Below are 19,392 nucleotides of genomic sequence, written 5' to 3'. Positions count from 1 at the left end.
AGCTCAGAGGAGGGAAACAGGAACCCCCGGCCCAGAGGCGGTCACGGAGCCTAGAAACGTAGGCAGACAGCTGGAGGAGAGATCACGTTTAGCAGTTGGCCAAGGACCAAATGCCAGGAGGGGCCGATAATAACAGCCGCACTGAGGAGAAAAGTGAAGCGAGCGGGGCGGGGAGGGCTGGCCAGAGGCCTCAGGTGCCCAGAAGTCAGTTAAGAGGCAGCTGGGAAGCGGCCACGGGGCCCTGGGGGGTGGGTCGTGTCGAGGGGGCAGAGGAGAGGCTGGAGCAGGTTCAAGAGGGAACGGGAGACAGGGAACAGCCGGCGAGTGTGGGAACCCGTCTCGGGCAGAGATGTCACCGGGCACCCCAGCCAGCCTCAGGGAGACGCCAGCAGTCGAGCTCTCTTTAAATTACTTTATTCGAGAAGGTGGGGAGGACAGACGGGGGACTGAGCTGAGCCCTGAGTCCCTGAACCTCCCAGCTCAGCCCCCACAGCAGGACGGGACCAAAGTTAGGGGGTGGGGACTCCAGCCCCACCCAGGCGAGGTCACGGGGGGACAGACAGGACCCGGGCATACCGACGGACTGTCCTCTGGGCTGTCCCCCAGGAGGGCGGAGGCCAGAGCACACGGGGCCCGGCCTGCGGAGCACCCGGGACGGGGCTATTTGGGGGTGCTGCTGCCCTTCTTGGGAGTGGTGGGCTTCTTGCTCTGCCAGAGGTGCCCCTGGATGGTGAAGGCATCCACGCTCATGGACATGGTCTTGGCGGGGATCTGGGTGAAGCGCTTTCGGTCCGAGTTGTACTTGTAGATGCCCTCCACCATGGCGGGCGTGACCGTCCGGGGGCCGTAGCCCGTCAGCCGCGATAGCTCCTCCGTCTCCCCGGACGGCGTGTACAGGGCCCGGAACTGGCAGCTTGAGTCGCGGAAGAGGATCAGGAAGTGGTTGGCCTTGCTCTTCTCGATCTCCTGGCGGGGGCAGAAGCAGTTAGCCAGGCCAGCAGGGCCCCGGCGATCCGCCCGCCGCCATGCCCCAGCCCCGCCCCAGGCCCACCTCGAGAATGCGGTTCTTCTGCGGCTCGTTCACCTTGCCCGCCAGGCAGCAGTGCGACAGGGCGTTGTGGATGATGAACTTGTTGGACTTGGCGCTCGGCTCCTTGTACAGCCGTGGACCTAGGGGGCGGGGCGGTCAGCAGGGACGACGTGGGGCGCCGGTGGGGCCCAGTGCTCACCCCCTGAAGTCCCACCTACCCGTGTACTCAGGCACTGAGGCCGGGGAGGAGGCGTTGCTGCCGTTCTCCCACTCACGTTCTCGGCTGCCAGGCAGGCGGCTTGGGGACATGAGGCTGGATGGAGATGGAGCCCTGCGGGGGGAGGGGTGGGGTGGGGTGCGGTCAGCGGCGGACGAAGCCTCCCAATCAGTATGCGGTGGGACCCGGGAAGGGCGAGCCCAGGACACAGCCGAGCAGGCAGGACGCGTCCACTGACATCATCTGGGCTACCAAGTCCACGCAGGGCCCTCTTCCGGCCCCAGGCACATTGAACACGGGAGCAGAGAGGCACGACCTCGGGTCCCGTCTCTCAGGTGTGCATCCTTGCATCTTTGGTGGCAGATGTACTCCCTCGTGCCCTATCAGCCTCCTAAGGCACTCTCACACACGCACACACACACTCTCTCTCTCTCTCTCTGAGAGGCCACCTGGGACACAGTCGCCTGCCCGCCCAGGCTAAACTCACCGAGACATGGGCCTCCTCACGCCGAGGTTACCAGGGGCCTCGCTGGCCACGGTGGACAGAGACAGCGTGGACTGGGAGTAGACTTTGCTGAGCCGAGAGCCTGGAGCAGAGGGCGGCGGGTCAGGCCCCCCCCGAGTCCCCCCGCCTCCACATTCGCCCAGGGGACCTTAGCTGGGCGGCTGGGGAGGGATGTGCGGTCAGCCCTGTCCAAGACCCTCGCCCTGCACGGCCTCGCTGGAGAATGGCCGCCCCACCTCACCCCACCACGCCAGGCTGTGCAAAGCAGCCCTTCACCTGTTACGCTGTGGAGAGAACCCCAGGCCAGCTCTGCCCACGGCCTTCACCCCGCTGCGGCCCCACATCCCTGTGGAAGCCTTGACTCCTGTGAGCCCACGCTTTGGCCCTGCGGACGTACCCTGCACCGCCCGCCTCACATACCCACGGGGGCCTCACCCAGCAGGCCGCGGGCTGGGCTCCGTGCCAGGGCCGAGTCATCACAGCAACCAGAGCGTGGCCGGGGGGCCCTCCGACCGCCCCGGCCTGGCCCCCCGCTCCCCGTCGCCCGGGGCCGCAGCACCTTGTCGAGGTCGTCCATCAGCTTCAGCTGGGCCCGGCGTTCATACTCGAGCCGCGTGAAGTCCCCCCGCCGGGGGCCCACCTCCTCCTCGGCTGGGGCCCGGCCGGCAGGGGCTACTTCCTCCTGGGCCAGCCTGCAGATTGAGGGGATTGCAGTGGTCAGGCTGTGGGCACGCCAGTGACAGGGCTCCCCCGGCTGGGCCCAGCCTCACCTGGCAGCCTCCTCCCTCCGCTGCTCCTTCTCGGCCTCCTGCCACTGCTTCCGCCGCCGTGCGTCCTCCACCCGCCGCTGCTGGCGCTCCAGCAGGCTGGCCCTCTTCTGGGCCATCTCGTCCTCGGGCTTGTCTTCATCCTGGGGGCAGGCACCGAGTGTAGCTGGCTGTCCCTCCCCTGGTTCGGCTGGAGTCTGATCTTGTGTCGACCCAGCCTGCCAGCCGCTCACCTGTCCTTGAGTTTTTGTAATTGGTCTGAAGGCACTGGGTGGGCACCTGCTGTGCGCACAGCCCCATGCTGGGTTCTGGGCACACCAAGCACTTAACCCAGCGAGGAAGGCAATCAGGTATCGCACCAACACTGGTGAACACCAGCAGAGGCTGCTGTCAGTCTACATTGTGGGGAGGGACCTATCCTGGCCTGGGGACACCGAGAGGGGCCTCCCGGAGGAAGCAACCTCGGAGAAGGATGATGAGGACTGAACTGGGTAGGGGTGAGCGGTGAGGAGAGCATTCTGGGCAGCGCGAATAGCAAGTGCAAAGGCCCTGAGGCCAGAACAAGCCTAGCAGGTGTGGAACAGCAGGGAGGCCAGTGTGGCTGGGATGCAGAGCTGGGGAGGATGCCATAGGATGAGGTCAGGGGCGAGCAGAGCCTACGGCCATGGGAAAGACTTTTATTCTAAGAGCAAAGAGGAGCTACAGAAGGGTTTTAAATAAGGGGGTGACAAGGTCCAATTTACATTTTAAATAAATCTTGCTGACCGCTCAGTTGAAAATGGCCAGGGATTGGTGTGTGGTGAGGGGTGGGCAGTGGAGACCAATCAGGACGTGACTGCAGGTGTCCAGGTAAGAGGTGGTGGCCCAGGCTGGGGATGCCAACAGGAAGAAGAGTGATTGGATACGGAAGAGTCAGGAAGGGGAGCCGGTAGGGGATGAAGGAGGGAGCAGGAGGGAGGGGATGCCATAGAGGACCCTAGCCCCATCTGTCTGTATACCCACTGCTGTCCATCTGTCCGTCACCCACCCATCCATCCATCCACCCACCCCTGTCCAACTGTCTACTACCTGCTCTCCCTCTGTCTATCCACCCACCCCATCTATGTGTCCATCTGGACATACACACCTCGTCTGTCTGCCAGCCGCCGCCTGGCTAACCACCCATCCACCTCTGTTCCCCCACCAGCTCCATCTGTTGGTCCATCCACTGGGAAAGCCCTATCCATGCGTCCACCTGTCTAGCCACCCGCCCACCCATCCACACGCCCCATCCCTGACCATCCATCCATCCACCCACGGCCCCTCCCCCACCCGCTCAGGTGACTCACCTTATAGAAGAATCCCAGCCCGGTCCGGGGCTCTCCCTCTGAAGACGCCTCCTCTTCTAAGGAATCCTCAGCACCAGGGGGGCTCCCGGCTCCCTCATCCTCAGCCGTGGGCTCTTCCAGGCTGCTCAGCGGGATCTCGACGAGGCCAGGCCGGGCCGCGGGCTCCTCGGGAGGCGGCCCCTCCGCCAGAAGGATAGAGGAGCGCGTCTGCATGGGCACCTGGCTCGGCGAGAACTTGCGCAGGTGCGGGAGGCTGTCCACATCGTGGGGAGGCGTGAGCACCCTCGTCAGGGGCGCCAGCCGCAGCTCCGCCGGCCGCGCGTGCTTCGGGCTCCGGGGTGTGGGGCTGGGGCCGGGCCCGGGGCTGCGCCGGGCAGCTGCAGCGCGCCGGGCGGGGCTGGGGGACGCGGCTTTGGGGCCCGTCGTGGGACCAGGGATGAGCCACGCGGCGGGAGGCGGGGCGGGCCCGGAGGGCTCTGGCGGGGCCAGGAGCCGCTGCTGCTGGTCCGTGAGCCTCTGCATGTCCCGCTGCAGCGAGCTCAGCGCTGCACTCAGCTTGCTGACCGCCCGGTTATACTCCCCCAGCCCTTCGGGGGGCGCCGGACCCAGTTCCGGCGAGAAGGTCACTGCCTTCGGCCGTGGCGACGGCTCACCCTGGCCCTCGCCTGCTGGCCGCTCCCCACCAGGGGCCAGGCCCGGCTCCGCCTCTGCCTCCCCGCCGGCCTCCCGCGGCTGCACCTGCAGGAACGCGCTCTTGCCCAGTCGCTGGCGGTGCTTGGCAAAGATGGCCTCGATCCGTCGCTTCTGAGCCTCTATGGCCCGGCGTTTCTCCTCTAGCCGGGCTCCAAGCTCACTCATCTCCGAGCTCAGGGCCTCTGGTGCCACTGGGGTGGCTGCCGGGGACCCTGCCTCAGCCTCGGCCTTCACCAGCTGCTTCTTGCGTTCAGCAAAGCTGGTCATCTTCACTTCAGAGTTGCTGGCCACTGGGGACGAAGCCGCCGCCTTCGGGGAGCCCTCAGACAGGGCTGGCGGTTTCGATACCTCCCCCGCTGGGCAGGGAGACGGTTTCGAGAGGCCCTCGGGGTGGGGCGAGTAGGTGGGTGCTTTGGTGGGCCCGTCAGGCAGTGGTTTTGAGGCCCCCTCGGGTGGGTAGGGGGAAGCCAGTGGCAGTTTGGAGGACCCCTCGGGAGAGTGGAGGTAGAAGCTGCCGTCGGCAGCCCCATCCGGGAGCAGCCGGGGCTCGGCACTGTGGATGATCTGCAGGGCCTCCTCGATGGTAGGCAGGTCGCCAGTCTCCGGGGGTGGTTGGGTGGGGGTCCGGGCAGGCACGGAGAGCGGGGGACCCAGGCTGTCTGAGCTGACGGAGCGGAGTAGGACGGGGTCTCCCATGACAACATCCACGTCGCTGTCCAGGCCAAAGGGAGTGCTGAACGACACGGCCTGGGAAAGGGGACGGCTGGGCGGCCGGAGGGAGGGGTCAGCCCCTGGGACAAGCCTGGGCCCCACCCGCTCCGCTGCCCGGGCCCTTGCGATGCGCTCACCTGAGCTGACGGTTCCAGGCTTTGCCGAGGGCCTCCACGTGGGACATGGACGGGGAGGACTTCAGCGAGCCTGGGGAGGGGCAGTGAGTGGTCACTCAGTGCTCACTCTGGGGGGTCACTGGGGACCCTGGGTGGCGTCAGCCACGGGTTGTCAATGGGTGAGTCGCTGATGGGTCATTATGCGGATGGATAACTGTGGGTGGTGTCACTAGGGGGTCCTGTGGAGCCACTGGGGAGGTCACTGTGGGGGCCAATGAGTGTCACCAAGGAGTCATTCAGGTGCCAGAGGGACCCAATGGAGGGGTCTAGAGGGACAACATGAGGTCAGCTGGGGTGGTCTTTGGATGGGGGTCTCCAGTGACAAGCCATCTCCCTGCCCTCACCTGTGGACCCTCGGAGTGGGGACTGGGGGCTGCCGTGCGACAGGAGTGGATGGCGGAAGTTGAAGACAGGAGAACTGCCAAGAGATGCGCATCAGCCGAGGGGCCCCCTCTCCCCCTCCCTCGCCCCTCCTGGGAGTGGAGACCAGATCATCTCCCTTCCCCGTCCCCACAGGAGGAGGAGCCCGTTGTGGCTGTGTAGTCTCGACCCAACAGGGGAGTGGTACCTGCTGCCGCTGTTGTTCTGAGGTGGGGAGGCCTCCGTGGCCCTGTGGGAGGCAGCTGCAGCACAGAGCGGAGGGTCAGGCAGGGCTTGGCCTCCCCCGCCCCCATGCCCCCCGGACCCAGGGTCGGGCCTCACCATGACCATCAGGCAGATCCTTGACCTGCACGAAGTCGGGTTTCAGCACCTCAAAGCACATGAACAGCTCCGCTAGCAGCACCATCAGGTTGATCTGGAGGTGGAAAGCAGGGTCAGCCAACCAGGCGCACGGCCCCCGACACACCCCCCCTCGGCCCACAGGGCCCCGAGATGGCCTTACCTTGAGGGGCGGTGGGACATAAAGCAGGTCCTCGAGAGAGAGCGGGCAGCCCCGAGGAAGGCGGGAGGCGCAGAAATCCTGCACCAGCTGGAGGTTGTACAGGCTGTCCGCCACAGACATGGGGTCCTTGAGGCACACCTCTGTAAGGACAGGATGCCTGCGTCCCCAGCTCTAAGGGAAGGAGGATGGGGCCCCGGGGAAGCGGGGGCCCAGCAGCCAACATGCACAGAGGACCTCTGACGAGCCAGGCTAGGCCCCCTTCACAAGGTGTGCACCGTGACAGGCTGTTCCTCAGGCCTTTGCATCTGCTGTTCCCACCATCTGGAGCGCTACTCCCCGAAGAACTCAACTCAGAAAGCTAATCCTGACTACCCAGTGCCCTTCAGAGCACCTAACATCCGGAACATTCCTCTTGAACTTATTGTCTTTCTCTCCCAACTAGGATGTGAGCCGCCTGAGGTCAGGAACGTGTCTGTATTGTTCTGGCTGGATCTCTGGCACCTAAAACAGGATCTGGCAGTTTGTACTCTATCAGTATTTGCTGCAGGAGTGAATTGAATAAAGCGCAGAGAGGTTTAGACACTTGTGCAAGGTCACACAGCTCATTACGGGAAGAGAGAGGTTCAAACCCAGGTCTGCCAGTTCTGGGAGCTGCACTTATAATCGCTGCACTACTCTGCGGACAGACGCCAATGCCTGGGTGCCAGGCTTGCAAGGACGGGGTCTGGCTCAGGCGCATTCACTCACCCTCGAGTCGCAAGAGCTGGGGACAATAGCAGTGGATCGTGGCGGCCAGCGCAGCCCCACTTGCCAGGTCCTGGAGGCTGGTCACGGTCGGAAAGCAGGGGGCGCGTCGGGCCACGGCGCGGTCCTTGCGATATCGGATCTGTGGGTGGGAGCCGGGTCAGGTCAGAGGTCAAGCTGGCCCCCCCCAGGTCAGCAGTCATGCAGGCTGGGCGGGGAGGCCTGGGGTTTCCGCCACGAGGGGGCGTGAAGCCAGGGGTCCCAGAGCCAGAGTGGGGGGGCCAGCCTGGAGCAGGGGAAGGGTAGCAGCAAGAGGCAGAGGAGGTGTCTGCGAGCAGCCAGGCCAGCAGCGGGGGCTGGGGACAGGGACTCCTGGGACCCTGGGGTGGGGGATACGTTACCATGGGGGGTTTGCTCCCCGACTCCTTCAAACAGAAGGCAATTGCGTGCTGGGGGGAGAGGAGCAGCTGTCAGCGGGGCGGGAGGGGTGCTGACTTGCTGGGCCCCCAAGCACACCTCCGGCGGGGGAGGAGATAGCCCTGACCCCTGTCCTGAGCCCTGGCCATCCAGCTCCCTGACTGCGCCCTGGCTGGCTTTGGGGACCCCAGCTCCTCCCAGCCAGGAGGGACCCCACGGAGCAGCCACTCCTGCAGGGAATCCTCTCCCCCCAACAGAAGACCCAGGTCCCAGCTGGGGGAGGGGACGCAGAGGAAGCAGGAAGGCAGGAGAGGAACCCCCAACCCAGGCCCTAGTGTGGGGGGAAGGAGGCCCTGAAGTGAGCAAAGGCAGGGACTTCAGCCCAAAACCTACCCCCGCCACTTGCAGTGGTCACTTTCCCCTTGTTGCACTTCAGGGATGGACACCCCACTGCCCCCAAAACTGAGACCAGGGAGCTGTCCTTAGGGAAGCTGGAGTCTCAGTTAGGAAGGTTCTTCTACCCTCTTTTGGGTTTGAGGGTCTTTCTCTTGGCTAGAGGGGTCTTCTCCATGTGCCCTGCCTGTTGGGGTCAAGATCCATGTGTCTGACGGTCTGGGGTCCTCCCTCTCCCCACCTTGGCTCAAGTGGACAAGCCTCTTGATTACTGGGAGGTGAGTCATGTACTGGGGAGAAGTCTGTCCTTTCAGGAACAGCAGAGATTCCCCCCTTCCCTTGGTTCCCAAAGGGTTTCTCTCTGTCCCCCCAGGGCTGGGGTCCTACTTCCTTTGCTCATATCTGGGGAGAGATAGGAGAGGGAGCAGGACAGGCAGGCAGAAACAGACACACAGACAGACAGCGACAAGCGGGGCAGGCAGACGGGGCGGAGAAACAGCCCCACTTACAGGAACCAGCTTCCAGTACCAGCGTGTGGGACACTGATGCCAGAGAGGCAGAGAGGAGAGTGGCAGGGGTGGCAGAGGGGAGAGGGCAGAGAGAGAGAGAGAGTCACCTCCAGCACCCCCAGTGCAGGAACGGCCTCGAGGCACAGCTCCAACCTGCCCACCCAGCCCTCGAGGGTCCGCCCTTCCTTCCTTCCTTCCATCCATCGCCCCAGGCTCACCGAAGTCTGCGCTGGGGCCACCCCATCGGCAGGGGCCGTGGGAGATGCTCTCTGGGCAGCTTCCTGCTCCGTCTTCTCCTGCAGCCGCCGGATGGTCTGGGGAGCAGGGAGAGGTCAGTGCTCCAGTCACTGGGTGATCCTGGCCCCCGCCAGCCCACCTTGGCCCAAGCCCCACCTACCGTGTCCACCCAGAAAAGGAGCTTGTGCTCCAAGCTGGCCAGGGCCAAGGGACCAGGCAGTGTCTTTGTCCACTCAAAGGCGAAGGCAGCCATGAGGGCATCAATGACAGCGAGGTGGGCTCCCTGTGGAGGCAAGAGCTGAAGGGTGAGACCAGAGCGCCTCCCAGGGAGAAGAAAGAGGAAGAACCTGGCGGTGGGAGGGGCTCGAAGTGGGAGGGGCTTGGGAGGCAGTCCAAGCTTTGAGGTTACAAACTAGGCCTTAGGGATCTGGTGGGCCGGGTAGGCAAGTCCTCAGGAGCCAGAGTTAGCGCCTTTTGGGAGGCGCCAGGCTTGGTAGGAGGAGCCTGGCCTGGTGGGAGCAGCCATGAGGGGAGGAGCCAGGCCTGGTGGGCGGGACCTAACGAGGTAGGGGCGTGGCCTACCATGAGGATTGGCTGGTGCCTCAGGTCGGCCTCCTGCACCGGGCGCTCGGGCAGCGCGGGCACCATGCCCCTCCGCGCCAGCAGGGCCAGTAGCGCAGAGGGGCTGGGGGGCGTCTCGAGCTGCGGCAGCGCCTGGCGCCAGGCCCGGCAGTAGAGCTCAGCCGAGAGCAGCAGCCGCGTCACCGGGGGCTTCATGTGCTCCTGCGCATACTGGTCGGTGTAGAAGGGCTCCCACAGCTCCGAGGGCACATGCTCTGCCGGGGCGAGGAGGGGGAGGTGGATCATGGCGGGTCAGGGCCACCGGACATAACCCCTCCGCATACATACAATTACATGGACCCAGTTAAAGGGGGGGGGGTCGTTGAGGGTGTGGACCAGGGAGGATGGAACCGGGACGGGAGAATAGGGCACCTGGGCTGAGACACGAGGCGCAGGTGTGGGGGAGTTTGCCGGAGGAAGGGGTGACGGTGTTCCAGGCAGGGGGTCTGCATACAAAGGCGAGGAGGTGGGAGAGAGCACGTGCCTCGGGGAGATGGCGGGCTCTCGGACCCGGAGGAGAGGCGGCGGAGGCCAGATGGGCGGGGTCTTGTAGCCACCCCTCTCGCCCTCACCTAAGGACTGCACGACAATGGACAATGTGACTTAATCGATCTCCCTGGGTGCCCTACACCACCCCAACGGACTCGCTTTGCCTTAAGGCAACCGTCGGAAGAAGCAGCCAGGGCACACGTGGTAACTCCGCTTTACAGATGAGGAAACCTAGGCACCAAGAAGGCCACACAGCTCTGGACTGGGATTCAAACCCAGGCCTTAAGCAGGGGGTGGGATGAGCTGTGGAGTCGGGGGGCTGGCTGGCAGGGCATGCCATGGGGGAGGGGGACAGACTGCAGACACTTTGTTGGGGGGTGAATGGCCTGAACTTGGTGACTGAAGGGGAGGGGGGGAGAGGCACCCAGGGCCCCATTGGGAGTGAGGGGGAAGAGAGACAGAGGGAGGCGGAAGGCAAGGGAAAGAGGGTGGTGGCTGAGATGGGGGTACAGGAGGGGCTGGGGCTGAGGCAGCCACAGAAACCCTGAAACAGAGGGGCAGCGTAGGAAGAGGCTTGAGGAAGCCCCATGTGGAGGGAGGAGGGGTGGCAGAGCCCCAACCAAGTGGGACCCAAGGGTGGGGAGGAGAAAGGTCAGAATAAGCCGCCAGGAAGATCTGGGAGGTAGACAGGAGGCAACAGAGGCCAACGCGTTCTGCGTGTGTTTGAAAGGATGGGAGGGGGCAGGATTCTACTGCTTAAAAACATTTGAACGTGTCGTACCAGGCCTTCCTCAGGTGCCTGAATTCACAGCGATGCTCTCCAGAGGCCCCTGCCCTCACCTACAAGGACCCAGGCACCCTGGCTTTCAGCCCCTCCCTGCCCCCCCCTCTTTTCCTACCCCCTAAACTCACACTTGACCTTCCTACTTAATACCCAAACCCTGTGTAGAGTTGGGCCATCTCTCTGCCCCTTGAAAGAAGAGTTCTCCAGACCTAGAGATTATCATATTATGTGAAGTCAGTCAAAGACAAACATAATATGATATCACTTATATGTGGAATCTAAAAAAAATGATACAAATGAACTTATTTACAAAACAGAAATAGACCCACAGACATAGAAAACAAACTTAGGGTTACCAAAAATGATGGGCGGGGGAGATAAATCAGGAGTTTGGGATTAACATATACACACTACCATATATAAAACAGGTAAACAACAAGGACCTACTGTATAGCACAGGGAACTATACTCATTATCTTGTAATAACCTATACTGGAAAAGAATCTGAAAAAGAATACATATATGTATAACTGAATCACTTTGCTGTACCCTTGAAACTAACACAACATTGTAAATTAACTACACTTCAATTAAAAAAAAAAAAAGTTCTCCAGGTTTTCTTTCTTTCCACCCTATGCCCGTCCCAACCTCCCTGATCTGCCCTTGCCCTCCTAGCTCCCGGCCTCCCCAAGGCCAGCAGTGGCCTTCCAACGCCCACTATCTTGCCTGGGCTCTCTGCCGAGTACCTCCTTCTTCCGGAAAACTTCCTCCCCCTGGCATCTTTTTCTCTCTCTCCCACCACTCAAGCCAGGCCACCTCCTGACATGCCTCTTTGATGCTGGGCTCCCAACAGCTCTGTCTGAGCAGCCCTGTCAATGGACTTGCCCCCGCTACTATGACGGCTTCCACGGCCATCTGAGCACTGCCACCTGCCGAAACCCAGGCATCGCCCATCATGCTCAGCGTCTTACTCCAAACGTGCTCCCTCTCTCTGTTCCCATCACAGTGAGAGATCACCATCTCTCCTTCTCTCCCCCCCCACCTCCCCGCTCCAACATCCAATCAGTCATCTGGTTTCAGCTCCTGGCATCCCCTGAAGCCAAACCCTCCTCCTCCTCTTTCCAGCTCCTGGTTGCTTCCTGCTCCCATCGGCAAAATTAAAGTTTCTTTCCTGCAGGGCTTGTCAGGGCCTTGAAGATGACAACTTGAGCTAGAGCTACCGATAGCTAATGTTTATCAAGTCCTTCCTTACTTTACACCAGTCTGTCTCCACCTCGGCACAATTGGCATTTGGGGCTGGATAATTTTGTGTTTAGTGGGGCTGAGGTGTGGGGAATTGGGGCAGGGGCGGGTGCTGTCCTGTGCATTGTTAAGATGTTTAGCAGAATCCCTGGTCTCTCCTCACTAGATGCCAAGAGCACTGTCTTCTCAAGTAGGAACAACCAGAAATGTCTCCAGACACTGCCAAATGTCCCTTAAGTGACAAACTCATCTTTGGCTGAGGACCACCGCTCTATACTATAAAGTGCTCTATTGAGCATTTACTGTACAGCAGTCCTGTCCGATAGGAATAGAATGTGAGCCACACAGGAAGTTTAAAATTTTCTAGTCGCTACATTAAAAAAGTAGCAACAGGGCTTCCCTGGTGGCGCAGTGGTTAAGAATCTGCCTGCCAATGCAGGGGACACGGGTTCGAGCCCTGGTCTGGGAAGATCCCACATGCCGCGGAGCAACTGGGCCCCTGAGCCACAATTACTGAGCCTGCGCGTCTGGAGCCTGTGCTCCGCAACAAGAGAGGCCGCGATAGTGAGAGGCCCGTGCACCGTGATGAAGAGTGGCCCCCGCTTGCTGCAACTAGAGAAAGCCCTCGCACAGAAACGAAGACCCAACACAGACATAAATAAATTAATTAATTAATTAAAAAATAAAATTAAAAAAAAAAAAAAAAAAGTAGCAACAAGTAACATTAACTTAGTAATATACTTCACCCAATATATATCCAAACTATCATCATTTCAACACGTCATCAACATAAAAACATTATTAACGAGATATTTCACTTTCTTTTTTTTTTTTGGAAGACACAAAGTCTTCCAAAGCCACTGTGTATTTTCCATTTACAGCACCTCGCAATTCAGACAGGCCACACGTTGCTCGTGGCTACCACACTGGACAGCACAGCTAAAAGCGCAGCTAGCCCTTGGACCACCACCACCACCGCCTTGTGTGCATTTGCTCATTGCGTTATTCCGAGACTTATTCTTATCTGTTGTACAGGCCCAGAGAGCTAAGATGACTTGGCCAAGATCACAGAACTAGTAAGGGGCAGAGCCGATGGGACCCTAGTTCCCTAAGCATCACCTGGAGGTTCTGGCGGCCTAAGGGACTGCATGTGGTGTTTCCCAAACTTGCATAAAGATGCCACCCTTCCTTATCTCTGAGCTTGAGTTCTGTGGAGCCCACTAGCCTGCATTCCTGCCCAGCCTCTTCACGCCTGTACCCTGGGGCCATCAGAACTACCCCTTCCCCCAGCCGTTATTCCCCCGGGGCAACTGCATATCTGATCTCATCTGGTCAGTCCCCAAACACCTTCCATGGCTCCCCAGGGCCCTCAGATTCCCCATCCAATGCCTGAGAGGCCCTCATCACTTGCCCCAGACTCCCTCATCTCCCTGGCCACTCCTGGCCACCACTGGGACCTGTACACTCTTCTCGGAGAACTCGCTGTTGGTCTCCTCCCCCTGGCAAACTCCTACACACCCTTCAAGGTTCAAATGCTCCCTCCTCTTGGGAGCCTTCCTTTCTCCTCCCCTCCCTGGAAGATTTCAGGGATTTCCTCCCCCAGCCTGCTCACTGGAAGGCCCGCAGCACGCCTCGACATTAACTGGACATCACCGACTTTATCACTCTAATCAGCAATGATCTGGTTTCAAGTCTCATCCTCGTCTCTCCATCCTGAGCGCCCAGCACTGGCCTGGCACCCAACTGGCATCAATAAAGAGTCCCAGAGTTCATGAACCAAGCAGGGCTCTGCTCCCCACTTCCCGCTCAGGGCCTGGGGTCCCACCTTCCTCAGTCCCCCTCTGTTTAGAGAATGTGGGTGGGGGACAGATGCAACGTGAACTTCGGGGAGGATGTCACACAACGCAGGGGAGCTGGGTCAGTGAGAACAGAACCGGGTGAGTCAGGGCATCCACCAGGGACCTGACTTTTCTTTCTGGGAAATGGAATAGTCATTTCTCTTCTGTCCCCTGACCAGATGATGAATAATATTATCATTAATAAAAATACCACTGGTCGCGGCAGCAGGAATAGCAACAACCACTTAGTGTGTACTGTGTGCCAGAAACAGAATAATCCTGTGCTCAGTCTCCCTCACCTTGTGAAAGAAGGAACTGGGACCCCAATCACCTCAGCACTGCCCTGGCACTTAGTGGGTGCCCCGCAGACATTTGTGAAATGGATAACAAAGTGAACAAATGCCTTCTTTTATAGAGGACTAAACAGAAGCTTAGAGAATTGGGTTAATTCGTCCACATTCTGGTGGAGCGTGGGACTCAAAGCCAATTCTGATTCTCAAAGTTGAGTCCTCTGTGGCCTCATAACCTGGGATGCGAGGGGCTGGGGCAGACCTGGGTCTCTCCCCGCCAACCATCCCCCCACCCCCCACCCCCTTTCTCAAGTAGATCCTTGTGGGTAGGTGAGCCCCAGAGTGGGCCCTGCTTGGGAGGGTGCAGGGAAAGAGACTGGGAGAAAGACAGGCTCAGGCGGAACCAGGAGACGGACAGCTGTCACCAAGACCCACACCCAGAACAGGTTGATCTGGGAAGGCCACTGAAGGGAGGATGGGCTGTGCTCAGCTGGTGCCAAGACCAGTGGGCAGGACCAGTGGGAGGGCAGGGCGTCCCCCCAGAAAGCCCAGACCTTAATTAATTAACTCGTCTTCCCCACGGCCAGGCCCTGACTCTCAGCTCTGGCATGGAGCCATTACTGAGCCTTCCCTGGGCCGCAAATCCTAGGGACCCATTCGCATCCTCCCCGGTGGGATGGCCTGAGTTCTTCACACACGTGGACCGGGGGGAGGAAGTGGGAGAAGGCCCTGCACCTGGGCCCCCACCCCCGGCGATCTTGGATAAGCCATTTCCCTTCTGCTGGGCTCGCCCGCCTCCTAAGCAAAATGGGGCAATAAGTCACAGCTGCCAGCCGCCGGCCGGGGCCGTGGAGGCGAAACAGGGGCTTCCCGCTCCCCTCACCGCCCGCAGAGCAGGCAGGGCCGACGCGGGGTGTGCGTCCGGGCTGGACGGGGGCGGGGGTCCTCGCGGGCGCGCACGATGTGAGTGTGTAAAGGGGGGGAGGGCGGCCAGGCGAGGCCCGCAGTGGGAGACACCACTCGGCCCGCACACCCTGCCCGGGTCACCTGGGGGCCGGGACGCCCGGGTCCCGGCGCGGAGCTGGGCCGCCGGCCCCACCCCCACCGCGCTCCCGCAGCCGGCCGGGCAAAGTCCACCGCCTGGGCCGAGCAGGAAGCCCAGAGGCCCGGCGCGCAGGGGCCCGGGCCCGGGGACCCCCGGCGACCGGCGCTATTGTTCCCACGGCCCCGGCCTCCCCGGCGCGGCGCCCCGCCCCCCGCACCTGCCGCCCCCTCTCCCCCGGCCTGGTACCTGCACCCCCGAACGCGGCCCGCAGCACCCACGCCAAGCTGGCCGCCGCCTTGGCCCGCGAGAAATCGTACTGGTCCAGCGATTTGATCTCGGGCACCAGGAAGGTCCTCCGCAGCGGCCCGGGCCCGGGGGGCGCCGCCTCCACCATGGCGGCGCCGGGGCTGCGGGCACCGGCTCTGCGCTCGCTCCGGCTGAGCTGGGCTGGGCTGCGCCGCGCTAGCACCCGGGCCGGGCCCGCCGTCACCACCACCGTCACCGCCGCGGCCGCAGGCGAGCCAGGTGCGGCCGCTCGCGCTCGCGACGCTGCGTCGGCCCCGCCCCGGGGCGGAGCCCAGGTGCGCCCCGCCCCCGGGCCTGGCCCCCGACCCTGTCCCCTCGCCTCTCCCGGCCCCTCGCCGCCGCAGGGTGGGGCGGGCCCAGACTGCGGTGGTGGCGGGGGAGGCTGCGGAGGAGTGTGTGCGCGCGCGCGCCTGTGTGTGCGCGCGCGCGCCGGGGAGGATGAGGGACCCTCTGCTTGCGGGTGTGTGCCTGCCGAAGTGTTTCCTTAGATGTGAGCGTGAGCTTGTCATCCCCGGCCTGGAGGCAGCGCGCGCGCGTGTGCACCTGTTTCTCATTGTGTCTTGTGAGCGTGCAAGAACGTGTGTCTGTGTTCGCATCAGTGTGTGCATCTCTGGACGTGTTTGGGTGGCGAAGGAGGGTGTTGAGTGTGAGGGTGTCTGCGTGTCCGTATCTGTGCGAGTGTGACAACGCGCGCGTTTGGGTGTCCTTGTTTTTCACGTGTGTTGTGTGTACAAAGATCTGTGTTGTGTAGGTGTTGGTGTCCTGAGGATTCAGGAGTGTGTGTGTATTTGTGTTTTGTCTGCATTTGTGAGTTTGCCTATTTGCGAGCATCTGAATGTACTTCTCTTTTGTGTCAGGGTGTGACGAATGTCAATGAAGGAGTATGTGCGAGAAATTGAGAGTGTGTGTAATTATGCAGGAGTGTGACTGCTTGTATCTGTGAGTGTGGTTGAATGGCTGTTACTGGGTATATTTGCAAAGGTGTGTGTGTGCATTTGTGGTATCAACAGAATTTGTTGGGGGCCGGGCTCCGATTGTGTGGAAGTGAGGATGGTGAATTTGTATCTAAGTGCATTTGTATATGAGTCTATGAGTATGACTGTGTGCACACGGGTGTGTGGGGGGGGAGCGATTGTGGAATGTGTTTTGCTCATATATGTGTATTTACATGTGAGTGTATTTGTGGGTGACTGTGTTTGGGTATATGGTGTGAGCTAAGGTGGTGTGACAGGGTGTGTAAACAGTGGAAGTGGGTATAATTGTGGAAAAATGTCCATTTCTGGATGCATTTATGAGAGTGCAGGTGTGCCTATTTCTCTAGGAACTGCATATTTGTGTGAGCAAATCTATGTGTGGTATGAGTTTGATTGTGTACGTCACTATGGAGGTGTGTGTGTGTGTGAGAGAGAATATATTTGTGTGTGTGTGAACGCAGATATTTGTGTACATGATGCAACTGTGTGGATGTTACCTGGTATACTTGTAAATGTCTGAGCCTCTATTTGTGGATATTCAATATATGCTTGTGTGTTCCATGGTGTTTTTTTGTCAAGATATCTACTGTGTGCCTCTTAACTGTGTGTAATTGTGAATGCACAAGTGTTTGTGTTTGTGAGTGTTAGGTCCTTGCGTATGTCCCGATGTGTATACCTGAGTGTAGTTTCGTGTGTATAATAAGTGTACGTATGTGTTTGGGTTTATATGTTATCTGTTTATTTGTTGACATGTATCGCTGAGTGTATTTTGTGTATTTGTGTGTGTGAAGCTGGTGTTTACATCTGTGTGGATTTGTGGATATTTGCACAGATCTGTGAGTGTGAGTTTGACAAGGTGCACATGTATGAGTCTGTGTATCTGGTTTCTGAATGTAAACTGAGTATCTGAACGTATCTCTTTATGTGTAAGTGCATTTATGGGTGTCTGGTTGTGAACATATGGCTGTAGTGTGTGAGTAGGTGTACATGTGTAAGGAGTTGTGTTTTGAATGGCTTTGTGTGTGTGTAAGGGTAAGTATTTGTGTGCATCTAGATGCACTTGTATGTCATATATAAGTGAGACCACCTGGGTGAATTTTTACAACTACGGTGGGGATTTCAATCTATACACACACACACAGAACAGTGTTTTCTTGACTGTATAAAATTCTATGAGATGAGGGCTTCCCTGGTGGCGCAGCGGTTAAGAATCCGCCTGCCAGTGCAGGGGACACGGGTTCGAGCCCTGGTCCGGGAAGATCCCACACGCCACGGAGCAACCAAGCCCGCGTGCCACAACTACTGAAGCCCGTGTGCCACAACTACTGAAGCCGGCGTGCCTAGAGCCCATGCTCCGCAACGAGAAGCCACCGCAATGAGAAGCCCGCGCACCGCAACAAAGAGTAGCCCCCGCTCGCCACAACTAAAGAAAGCCTGCGTGCAGCAACAAAGACCCAACGCAGCCAAAAATAATTAATTAATTAATTAAAAAAAGAAAGTAAATGAAAAAAAATTTTTATTGGATGAGAAATCACTACAGGAAGTCAGGCTCCTGAGAACCACCCCTCCCCCCCACCCATGGTGGCCCCTGAGCCCCAGCCTTTGTAGAAATTCCCCATCCCCATCCCACATGCATTGCACAGGCGTGTTTGAGGTGTGGGTGTCATGGTGCGGGGCAGTGGGTGGGTGTGCCTGAAGGAGGGGAGCTGGGGCGTGGGCCCTCCTGTCTGGATGTGCCCGTGCAGGAGCAGGTGTGGGCGCACGCACCAAGGGGCCAGTGTAGATGTTTGAGCGCACGTGTGGGTTGTGTGTGGTGCGTGTGTCCTGGCCCGTGTCCCAGCGCCCCCCGCGAAAGACCTGGACAAGTCCTTTTCGCACTGGGCTTCTGTGTCCCCATCTGCGGCTCTGTCGGGGGATCTGGGGCTCAGGGCATGGGGAGGCGACATGGCGGGAAAGGGCATGCCTTCGTGCCCATCGCCTCCTGGGAGCGTGGCGTGTCCTGCCGGCTCACACGTGTGTTTGCTTTCCCTGGGGAGATTCTCGTGACCTTTGTGAACCCCAAGGGCAAACATGGGTGAAGACGGTGCCTGCCGCTTGCTGGCACACTCTGCCGGGGGACGCGCTGTGACCACGCAGGCAAAGGTTTTCTCGCCTTGGGAGGTTCCCCGCAGGCACTCAGCCGTCCTCGGAGGCGAGAGCCAGGGGACTTCCGGCGGCGTCAGAGGAGGAGCCGGGGGCCTCCTGGAGCCCAGCCCCACACCGGCCGGACTGGAATGCCTTGCTGGGCTGGACCGCCCCAGCCACGCCTGCTGGAATCGACGTCCCACCTCTCCCCGGGGGCCTGTTCCTGGGGCCCAGGCAGCTCCGGACACATTGGCTCCCCTGTGTGCACCGGGTGGCCCCCTCCCCGCCGTCCCCTTTCGTCTTCCCGGCATCTTTGCTTCCAGCCTCCTCGCTCACCCGGGGGCCTGGCTCTCAAGCCTCCTAACTCATTCGATGGGCCCTGGTTTTATTAAGCTGGGGGTGGGGATGACTTAGAGGCTTTATAGGTCAAGGGTTCAGGACTAGGTTTAGGGAACTGTATGAACCCCCAAAAAGTCATCTGCAAAATTCTGCACGTGTGTGCACTTCGGGGATCATGCTACCAGGTAACAATTTTCGAGAGTATTATATGCCCAGCACAATCTCATCTAATCCTCACCGCCACCCCAGCATAGTGAGTATTATACCCATTTTATAGACAGAAGAACTGAAGCCAAGAGCCCGGAAGTCACATGGCAAGGAGAATGGAAGGAGGCTTTGAGCCCAAGTCACCTGGATCCAAGTTCCACCCGCTGAGACTTCCATCCCGAGGCTGGCCCACCTTCTCGAAATATCTATGACCTTCGAATGGGGTTGGGTAAGGCCTGTAGTTGTGGGGCTCTCAGAGCAGAGGAGGAGGGTTGGGGGTCCCCTCTCTGTGCCTCTAGCCCAAAGCAAGCTGTGGTGATGGGGTTCAGGTGTGGCCACTGTTTCTGTCCCCCTCACCCCGACAGTATCGCATGGTGGCCCCTCTGAAGTTTGGCCAGAGCAGAGGGAGATTATTATCAGACCCCCAGGGACCTCAGGGAAACATTTCTAACATATTTCAAAATAATGTTTTTAAAAACCAAAACACTATTGTGCATGCCCAGGGTTGTCCCTGTCCTCATGA

General features: G+C 59.9%; 1 protein-coding gene across 8 annotated transcripts; it reads right to left on the bottom strand.

Moving 5' to 3' along the window:
- Positions 1-398: 398 nt before the first annotated feature.
- Positions 399-15,447, bottom strand: CAMSAP3 (calmodulin regulated spectrin associated protein family member 3). 8 transcript variants are annotated; one of them, XM_082455428.1, is made up of 19 exons: positions 15,166-15,447; positions 9,193-9,446; positions 8,771-8,893; positions 8,592-8,687; positions 8,374-8,406; positions 7,456-7,503; positions 7,058-7,196; positions 6,311-6,450; positions 6,130-6,223; positions 5,996-6,050; positions 5,772-5,845; positions 5,389-5,458; positions 3,848-5,303; positions 2,523-2,752; positions 2,188-2,444; positions 1,735-1,834; positions 1,249-1,361; positions 1,052-1,170; positions 399-966 (listed from the first exon to the last, which is right to left on the bottom strand). In XM_082455428.1, the coding sequence occupies exons 1-19, from the start codon at positions 15,311-15,313 to the stop codon at positions 661-663; spliced, it is 3,855 nt and encodes a 1,284-aa protein (XP_082311554.1). In that variant the 5' UTR covers positions 15,314-15,447; the 3' UTR covers positions 399-660. The 8 variants fall into 8 exon arrangements, with proteins under 8 accessions (XP_082311554.1, XP_082311557.1, XP_082311559.1 ...); XM_082455431.1 differs by having other exon boundaries at positions 3,848-5,252; XM_082455433.1 differs by having other exon boundaries at positions 2,523-2,662; positions 15,166-15,445.
- Positions 15,448-19,392: the final 3,945 nt, after the last annotated feature.

This window comes from Balaenoptera physalus (genome assembly GCF_965194825.1).
Source record: "Balaenoptera physalus genome assembly, chromosome: 3".
Taxonomy (NCBI): domain Eukaryota; kingdom Metazoa; phylum Chordata; class Mammalia; order Artiodactyla; family Balaenopteridae; genus Balaenoptera; species Balaenoptera physalus.
This window is presented reverse-complemented; position numbering and strand designations above follow the sequence as displayed.

What these genes read in the sequence shown, in the direction of transcription:
- CAMSAP3 (XM_082455428.1), bottom strand. Translation starts at nt 15,313, where the DNA reads ATGGTGGAGGCGGCGCCCCCCGGGCCCGGGCCGCTGCGGAGGACCTTC. An exon ending in ATGTCCCACCGCCCCTCAAG is followed by an intron (nt 6,224 to 6,310) that starts GTAAGGCCATCT and finishes TTCCACCTCCAG; the next exon opens with ATCAACCTGATGGTGCTGCT. An exon ending in GTGAGGAGGCCCATGTCTCG is followed by an intron (nt 1,362 to 1,734) that starts GTGAGTTTAGCC and finishes CTCCCCCCGCAG; the next exon opens with GGCTCCATCTCCATCCAGCC.